At 39.2% G+C, this 9,652-nt stretch overlaps 1 protein-coding gene across 1 annotated transcript in view; it reads left to right on the forward strand.

Annotated features, from left to right (window-relative positions):
• Positions 1 to 559: 559 nt before the first annotated feature.
• The window catches only part of ZDHHC14 (zinc finger, DHHC-type containing 14), a 98,012-nt gene continuing 88,919 nt past the window's right edge, over positions 560 to 9,652 (forward strand). The window contains exon 1 of the mRNA XM_010074245.1: positions 560 to 810. Coding sequence (XP_010072547.1) covers positions 560 to 810 — 251 coding nt within the window. The remainder of the gene's footprint in view (positions 811 to 9,652) is intronic.

The following is a 9,652-nucleotide window of genomic DNA, read 5'->3' on the forward strand; positions in this document are numbered from 1 at the left end:
TTTTTTTAATGATTTGTTACTTGTGTCTCTTAAGGAAACGTTTTGGGAATGGTCATTTTTAGCGGTGAAATCTGCGCAAAGGAGGATTATAACAAATCTCTATGAATGATAGACTCGATTGCTAAACCTTGCCTTGATCAACCTTCTGACCCTCGGAGAGATCTCTCGGGGTGTGCGTGGGAAGGAAAAAAAAAAAGCCTCCCTCAGCTTGAAAATAAACTTGAAAAAAAGAGACTAAATTTTTTTGGACTACCTGCTTTACACTTTTTTTTTTTTTTTTGGGTCTTGTTTTGTGTTAAGTTGTTTCAAAAGGATTGTCCTACATGGTTGTTTTGTAACTGGTGGAGGAAGGAAGGATCCCTCTCAATCAGTTCTGATATGACAGCTTTGGTTTCTGAAGAGTTAACTGGTGTTTGCATGATACGCCTATTGCTGGCCTGATAGCAGACTTTTTATTTGCTTTTTTTTTATTAACTGGGGCTGGTGGAGAGGGTTATTTGCACATTTATATATTGTATGTATTTTTTGTGGGGTTCTCCCCACATTTTTCTCTCTCTTGATGACTCCTGGAGGTGGTAGTGGGCCCATGAAAGACTGTGAATACAGTCAGATCAGCACACATAGCTCTTCGTCTCCCATGGAGTCTCCCCATAAGAAAAAGAAATCAGCTCCCAAGAGAAAATGGGAGGTTTTTCCTGGAAGAAACAAATTCTTCTGCAATGGGAGGATCATGATGGCTCGACAGACTGGAGTCTTCTACCTGACACTTGTTCTCATCTTGGTCACCAGTGGACTCTTCTTTGCATTTGAGTAAGTGACATTAAAGCCTTCATATCTTCCTTTTCTTCTAGTTAGTTATTTCTGGCTGAAAGCAAAGTAAATGTATTTATCCAGATGTCACAGAGAATGCTGACTGATTTCAGCTAGTGTTGGTTTATATAATTGAAAATATGATCTGATAAGATGCTGGGAAGTGCACTATCCTGTTGTGGTTATACTAATCTCTGTAAAACTGATGTTTGAGGATTAAGGTTGTGCTTTCATGACACAGGTTTCCACCTCTTGCTGATGTTGTAAGAGGAGTGAAAAGCAGGAGGTTTGGGATGGTCAGGAAATGAGGTAGCTTCTTCTCTGTCAGTTACTCTGCTGAGAATCAAAACTGACAGGTGCAAAAATACTGACCCTTTGTCATAGAACTGAATGCAAGAAAAGCTATATCTTTCATTAGTGTGTGGATTAGGCCTGCTTTTTTCCCTTGAAGTTGTTTAATAGCTTGTAGATGAGAATTCCAAGTTAGTAAAAAAAGAAAGCTGTACAATTTTGCATGTGCCTAGCCTTCCACTGCTAGGTAACAGCCTTACTTTCTGTTTGTGGTGACAAATTGTATGTGAGTTTGGTCTTAGTTTAAGCTACATTTGTATTGGCGTTGAAGCTTTTTTTAAGCAGACTTCTGCTGCCCTTCCAGGGCTTTTTTCTCTGTTTCCCTGAATCTTCAGGAGTCCTTTCCAGTCTATATAAAGTGAGCACACAGTGACAGGAAATCAAATATACTGATTTTTGCACTTACGTTGGAGTAGTTAATTAACTATGCATGACAGTAAAGAATTAGGCACTTGATGTGAACAGTACAGTTTGACTTTTATTTACTTTTTTTTTTTAAAGCACAAAGGTGCTGACGCTGCCAAAACACTAGCTATAGTAATAATTGAATTATTTTTAAAGAGTTAATGCTGCTTTACCTATTTTAAACTATTGTAGCTTGATTTGTGGTTTGTGTAAGGAGAAAGTTCTTCAATGTCATACACAGGTCTTACTACTTTCTTGAATAGGAACTGTAATTTATAAGTAAGCTTCGGCACTGACTCCAGAAATTCTGTTCACTTTGCTAAGTGATACATTGAACAACAAAGGTCATTTGTTACTTGGCATCTTCAAGGAAGAAGATTGTGACAGTAGCAAACCCTAAATTGTAAAAGTTAAATTTAAACTGTCTTAACATACTACTAGTAGTAAAGAAGGTAAAAATGCTCAGCAGGTAACCAGTGGCTAAATAAATATGTGTGCTCAGCAGATGAATTGTCTTTAGCGGGCTCCAGCTTACTTTAGAGGGATTTATTGGTTGTAAATCTTCTGCAGACATTGTGAAGCTGCCTGGACATCTTTTGAGTAGTTGAAATAGCACAGCCAATGATGGTATCCATGTACTGCAAGTGTGTTTACTCTCCTGGTTTTAAAGAGGTATTAAAGGTGTAACCTGATAATATCACGTCAGGACTATGTGCTACTGTATTCTGTTTGCCATGATTAGGCCTGGTTTTGGAAGGCTTTTCTGTGTGGGCCGACACTTGCGTCTCTGAGTGCTCTCATCACCTTCAGCAGAGCCTCTGAAGGCAAGCGCTGGACTTCCTGCCAATACTAGAATGTAAATCTGGGATCAAAACTGGGGTGTTTTGTACTCGTGATTGTCAAATTTGTTCAGGCACCATTTACAGTTTATCTGTTTTAACGCTTCGATCCTTCAGAGATTAATATTCTCTGCAGCTGCATGATTCAGAACTGCTAGAGCAGGATGGGCTGCTAGCTGTTCATCACCTTTGGACTTCATTACTTCTGTGAGTTCTGTGCTTTACCGGAGTCGAACACTACAGCTTCTGTCATGTCTTTCAGCTTATTTGCAGTGTGACCATATGTGATGGACAACATTTTCAGTCAAGCCACAGCATTTTTATATATAACTGGTGCTTATTCTAACCGGAAGTCTTGGAGCAGGGAAAAATCTTGGGCTTTTTATAACTGTATAAAATCTGTGTGTGTGTGTGTACTGGTCTTGAGTCATTCTTATATCACTTGCACTCTCCTTTAAAGGAAAATCAATGTAGAAGGTTGCAATGGTATTTCATTTTCATAATAACAGGGTAGATTTTTGGTCTTCAAAAAGCACTTGCACTGGAAAATTGTTACTCATCATCTGAAGGCTAATTAAAAACCCAAACCTTACAACTACTGAGAATGGTGTTCAGCATGTTTGTGATGTTTGAACTGTGGAAGGTAGTTAATGTTACAAAGAAAGGAGGGCAGTCCAATTAAAAAAGTGTTACTTTGAAGCAGCCTCTAATTGCATCTCTTCGTAGTAGTCTGAAGTTACTATTTATTGATCAGTTGATAACATTTTGAGTTATTATAGTGTCACTTCTGTTATGTGGCGGATTTGGTTATGGTGTGGAACATTAACCAGCTCTTTGCAGAATGTGACAGAACTGTGTTTCAGTCCTTTGTATATGAGCGGGGCAAAGTAATTTTTCAATGAGCATGTGCCTCCTGTGTCTGAACTGTAAGGTCAAACTGTCACTGAAGAGGAAGATACCCTGTATGTTCTTGGAATTGTTTGGTCTTTTTGCTACAATTGAAATAAGTGATTTTGTTCCCTTTGGTTATGTAAACTGGAAAATAGGTATTTGTGTTCCAAGTCGTTCTCTGGTTGCAGGCAGTGGAGAGGGGGAGTAAGAATGAGATTACTTTGACAGCTTATTCCTGGGAAAGCGTTGTGCTAACATAAACACTTGTCCTTTATCCTTTTGGCTTTGTTTGTTCCTGTAACATTATTTCCCCCCCCCTTTTATTTTACTCTTGACACCCATTCATTCAGAGCTGTATCTCATGTCCTTTGGAATCTTCTGCAGGGGAGAAACACATTTCCCTGAATCAACAAATCCTAGCTCTCCAAAAGCAAACATATGTCATACATCTTGACCTATATAGCTTTTGACATTGAACCACTCATTTGTAATCTTTTTTCTTCATATTTATGGTTCTGTGCTTTTTCCAGCCTACTTTTTCCAGCTCATACTTTCAGCTGGTTTTATTCCTTTCTCGCTGTTGACTTTTATCTCTCGTATACTCCAAGTACATCACCACTTCTTCATCATTTCACTGTTCTTTTTCGTTTTCAAAGAAAAACAACAGTGAACCATAAGCTTTCAAGCAGGTGAAATATTTATAATTCCTGCTTCCCTCCCCTCCTGAAGGAAGAGAATGCAAATAACAAGCAGTTTTATTTCTATAGCTTGTCTATTAAATATAACATCAATTATTGCAAGCACTTCTGAGTCCCAAGAGGGATCTTGTGCTTGAGGTGATCTTTAAAATGGTGCCTATTTTAAAATGCTTGGGATGAGGCACCACAAATTACTTAATTTGTCTTTAAAATTTGGGTATGTTACTTTATCTTGGAAATATATTTCCCAATTCTAACCTTGTGATACTTAGCTGTTTTTTCTTGCAAATTTGGCTTTGTGTTGAACTTCCATTTTTTTTCCTTTGCCTTGCCCCATTACATAGACATACTTTTTTAAAAAAAAAACAAAACTATTCAACGCTCATGTAAAAGTAGCTGCATTAAAAGCTTGGAGAAAAATTCCTTTCCCCAGAGCAAAGATAGCATCCGTAACTCAAGGGCAGATCTCACTACTACACCCAGCCAGTTCAACTACTGTATTTACATATATGTAAAGTCCTTTATTGGTGCAATAAAGAGAGGCAAAACTAAGACACTGCGTATGTACTGCTTTTATTCAGCTAGGTATACCTACTCAAACGAGAAAAGAACCCTTTATGCCTATGGTAATTTGGGGTTCTGTTTTTGTAGATTACAGGAAAGGAAAATGGAGGCTGCATGACATTTAACACAGTAGGATACGTAAAACAGCCACCTTGTTGTTAAATGGCAGGTCTTGTGTAGATGCACAAGTTCCAGAGCAGCAGTGGACAACCTTGGCTGCTTTGTCACTGTGAGTTACCGCTGCCTCTGTCTGCCAGCTCCCTTCCTTCCTGGACCTCACTGCGCAGGTGACAGGAGGGAACATGTCTGCACTTGAGCTGCTTCAGTTCAGGCAGGCAAATTAAACTTTCCGTAGAAGGTGGGTTTAAGTGAAGATGCCAACTGAACTGAATTGACTCGGCACAGTCATGTTTTCTTCTGTCAGCACAGTTGCAGAGTGAGTAGCTCTGGAAGACGTTTGGAGCAGATGGTAGGATGCCGGAAGGGCTGAAGCAGTGCAGCTCTTTTCTCTGTAAATGTGAGTCAGAGCCCTATCACTTCTGATACCATTTGACACTTACACTGATTCAACGAGCTGGAGATTTTTTTTTTTTTTTTGAGCCAGTTAAAACTTGATTTTTTGTGAGCATTTGTGTAATTGCACTGGCTTTCAAAAGGTGGATGTTGGAGAATTATTTAAACTGAGACTGTTTATGTGCATATGTGTGTACAAAGCATTGCTTTCTATCTGCTCTTGCAGTTGCTCGCAACCTGCTTTATGCCTCCCACTTTGAAAAGCAATGTGACTGGAGGACATTAATGAGTCGCGCTTTCTGATGCGGTGTAGATTATTCAATATTGAATTTCTATAGTGTGCGTGTGCTATGGCAAAGTGGTGAAACTTGCTGCTCACTGTGACAAACCTCTGTGTGTAAACACTGGTGTCAGTAAGCTGAGCATTTTGGCTGTGAAATCAACAATCATCCTCATCTTATGGCAAATGTTTTCTGGTCTTGCAAGAAGTTGATTCTTAGTGTGAGGTCATATTCCCGGGAGGTGGAATGTTCTTCATCTAGTAATCTCTTTTATCTTTCTTCTTCTGCTTTTAAGATTAGTAGGTTACTTGTGTCTTTTGGTGACCATGTCCTTGAACTAAAAGTTCCTTAGAGGGAAGTGCTACCAATCTGACTTGAGATGTTAAAGGCTGCTATAAACTTGTAGGGCATTTCCTAAAGTCAAAATGGATTTTAAAGCAAAAATCATGGCATACAAACTAAAATGGTTGTTCAACAGGAAACTGCATCCTTTTCTACATGGAAAGCAGTAGCCGCCTAATGGTGCGTAGTGGTGTAGGCAAATGCAGTGATGAGTAGGTGATATTTTCCCCCTGTTTTCTTTGCTTAAAAAAAAAAAACCAAACCTGTCATTAAAATGAAACCAGAGGAGATTTAGATTACATATTAGGAATAAATATTTCACTGTGAGGGTGGTGAGGCACTGGAACAGGTTGCCCAGAGAAGCTGTGGATGCCCCATCCCTGGAGGTGTTCAAGGCCAGGCTGGATGAGGCTTTGAGCAACCTGGGCTGGTGGAGGGTGTCCCTGCCCATGGCAGGGGGTTGGAACTAGATGGTCTTTAAGGTATGTTCAAACCCAAACCATTCTGTGATTCTGTTTCTCATTTTGCCATATTACACTTCTCTGATAACTTAGTGAAAAGGACATGGAATACACTAAGTCTAATCTTTTGGGCTTACTTTTTGTACAGAGTTTGTATAGATATACCAAATGATATGGCAAATTTCTAAGGGATGGTATGCATTCCAACCATATATTGTTTATTCTTTGCACTTAAATTACCCTGAAAATGTTAACTGTCGGAATCAAATATCTTTCAGGTACAAAGTATATATAATACTTTTTTATTTGAAAAGGGACTTTCCTGTCCTTGGTCACAAAAGAGTTTACTTAATGAATCTCATAATTTTTGGTATTTTAATTTCACACCTACAGTTCTACTTAGATTTCCATCTTTTCTTTGTGGAGTGGAGGGAAATGAAAACAGGGAGTATAACAGTGTAAGAAGTGATGCTGGCTTCTCAGATACCATGTCCTCTTGGGACCTTGAGGAAATCACTGTGTGGCTATGGACCACTGATATATGTACATCTTCAGAGTGAAATGTGAATGTTTGTGGTCTCCTTTGCCTGATATCACCCTGACCCCTTGGAGAAAGAGGCAAAATTCCATCACAGCCTGCTGGGGGGCAATTTTTCTGGTGTTGTCATAGCTCAACATGATTGTTGTAGATAGGTGTAAATTCTCACCTGGGATATTTGATATCCCTTCCAGAGCTGGAAAAAAGGTAATTTCAAAAGTTTGGTTGAATAAAAAAAAAAAGACTATTTCAGTTGGAAGGGACCTACAACGATTATGTAGTCCAACTGCCTGACCAATTTGGGGCTGACAGAAAATTAAAGCATGTTATTAAGGGCATTGTCCAAATGCCTCTTAAACACTGACAAGCTTGGGGCATCAACCACCTGTCTAGGAAGCCTGTTCCAGTGTTTAACCACCCTCTTGGTAAAGAAATGCTTCCTAATGTCCAATGTACACCTCCCCTGGCACAGCTCTAACCCATTCCCCTGAGTCCTGTCACTGGATCCCAGGGAGAAGAGCTCAGCACCTCCCTCTTCACTTCCCCTCCTCAGGAAGCTGGAGAGAGCAATGAGGTGGCCCCTCAGCCTCCTCTTCTCCAAACTAGACAAGCCCAAAGTCCTCAGCCGCTCCTCACTGCACATTCCTTCCAGCCCTCTCACTGGCTTTGTTGTCCTCCACTGGCCGCATTTAGGGACCTGAGCATCCTTCTTAAATTGTAGGTGCTAGAACCGCACACAGTACTCCAGGTGAGGCCACCAACGCTGAGTACAGTGGGACAGTTGTCTCATTTACTGGCTGGTGATGCTGTGTTTGACACACCCCAGGGTGTGCTTTGCCCTCCTGGCTGCCAGGGCACTGCTGGCTCCTGTTGAGCTGCTGCTGACCAGCATCCCAGATCCTTTCTGCGGGGCTGCTCTCCAGCCACACCTCTCCCAGCTTATACTTGTGCCTGCCATTACTCCATCCTAGGTGCAGAATCTGGGTATTCTTACCTATATAAATGACTTCAAATATTTACACATGCTGATGGATAATACTTCTGTACATCTTCAGCCTGCAGAATATGAGGTTAAACTTAGATTTTTTCAAACAACTGTCACAAAATTACATCTTACCACTCAAAAGTGTGAGGTTTCTATTGTTGGTATAATTTGTACGGTATGCCTGTCTTGTTTTGTCTTCCCCTGAGCAGGTACTGTTGCCCCTTTACCTGAAAGGATGTGTGCCCAAGGTATAAAATGTGTCTTCTGGAGATTAGTGTAGGGAGGGAGAGTCATGTTAAATAGATTTACATTATTGAAAAAGTAATTTCTATTAGTTGTTCTTGGAAAACTGGCATTGTGACGTGACCTTCTCTGGGACTCTTCTCACATCAACCCCATTGTTTGAAGGAAAGATGTTTTTTTTCTGATGTTTTCTTAACTCAGTTTCTCAGGAATCATGTTACATGTTTAGGTTCATGTAAAGTATTCTTTTTACTCCTGTTTATGTTTGGATTAACATGCAAAGAATACCTTTGTTGATACATGATTTATGTTGTAGCTGTGTTGCACTATTATTTTGTAAGTGGAGTTTCATACAAAACAAGGTATATCAGTGATTAGCTATGCTCTGGATGACTGAGAAACTATCTTCCTTTAGAATGAAAAGAGAAAATATTGGTCTGTGCAGAACTTGAACAAAACTATTCTGTTCATTTTTTTTTTCTTTTTTTTTTTTTTGTTTAGGATGGAAAAATATTTTGTAAAAAACATCTGGGCTTATTTTTAGATTCAGTAGAAACCAAAAAGCTGAAATTTGAATTGGACATTAAAATTACAAATTGCCTTTTAAGAACTAAGTTATGCCTTTTAAGTACTTAAAAAAACCCAACAAAGCAAAGCGTTTTATACTGCCTTTCTAATGGAAAGAGTCTCTCCATTCTAGTGCAGCATTAAACTGTTAGTTGTAACATTCACATGTAAACTAATTAATGAGAAAGTGAAGATGGCTGTGGAAGAGGAGAAAGCTGAGAATATTTTTAACTTTCTAAGCCACATGATTATTTCAAAATAGCCCAGTTAAAAAACCTACTGGCTTAAAATACTAGGACGTTTTGAAAAATTGCTTGAAATGCTATAACAGCTTTATCTAGGAAATTTTTGTTGCCCTGTTTGATGATCCTTCTGAGTGAGGCTGTAGTAGCTCATTATAACTTATGCTGCAGGCTGCCAGTAAAGGTTTGTACTTTTCAATACTGATCATCTCTCATTCGGCAGAGCTGGTGGAAAAGGGGAAAAATCCCCCAGAGTCAGCTGGAACTAACAGTTTGTTAAACTTCATATACTTAGAGCCCATTTCTTTCAGAACTTAGTACAAAAGCTGTAAAATGGTTAAACTTTTTTTAAGAATTAAAGAAACAGACTAAAAATACAAAAACTGTAAAATGGTTAAACTTTTTTAAGAATTAAAGAAACAGACTAAAAGCAAGAAATAAAGATGAAGTCTGTGTGTAATAACCAAAAATAAAATTCTGTTCATATTTCTCACATTGCAGAGGTATTAAACATTACTAACATAATACATACTTGGGGAAGGAGGCTGAAGCATTTTGGAATTTGTTTTATGTAGCACACACCCTGTCCCTTACCCTGTTGTACGTGTTCGTATTCAAACTCCTGTTTGTACTGCAGTTACTAGGCGAAGGGGGCTTTCTGTTTGCAAAGCCTGACCATGGGCTTTCTGCAGTGTGCATTAGTGGAGATCTTCCCCAATTGCATTCCAGAACTTTAACTACTAACTTGACTGTGTGCTGTAGTGCTATATGGTTATTCAGCTACTGTACCCCTGATCACTTCCTTTTCATCAGCGTTTGTAGGGTTTATTCACGTTATTGTAGGATGGTGGCTAATGAAGTCTTACATAATAAGCTTGGCTAATGAGATCACAGCTGGTTTTGTTTTATGTTTTTCCATTCC

Source organism: Pterocles gutturalis, unplaced genomic scaffold, assembly GCF_000699245.1.
Source record: "Pterocles gutturalis isolate BGI_N339 unplaced genomic scaffold, ASM69924v1 scaffold10927, whole genome shotgun sequence".
Classification (NCBI taxonomy): Eukaryota; Metazoa; Chordata; class Aves; order Pterocliformes; family Pteroclidae; genus Pterocles; species Pterocles gutturalis.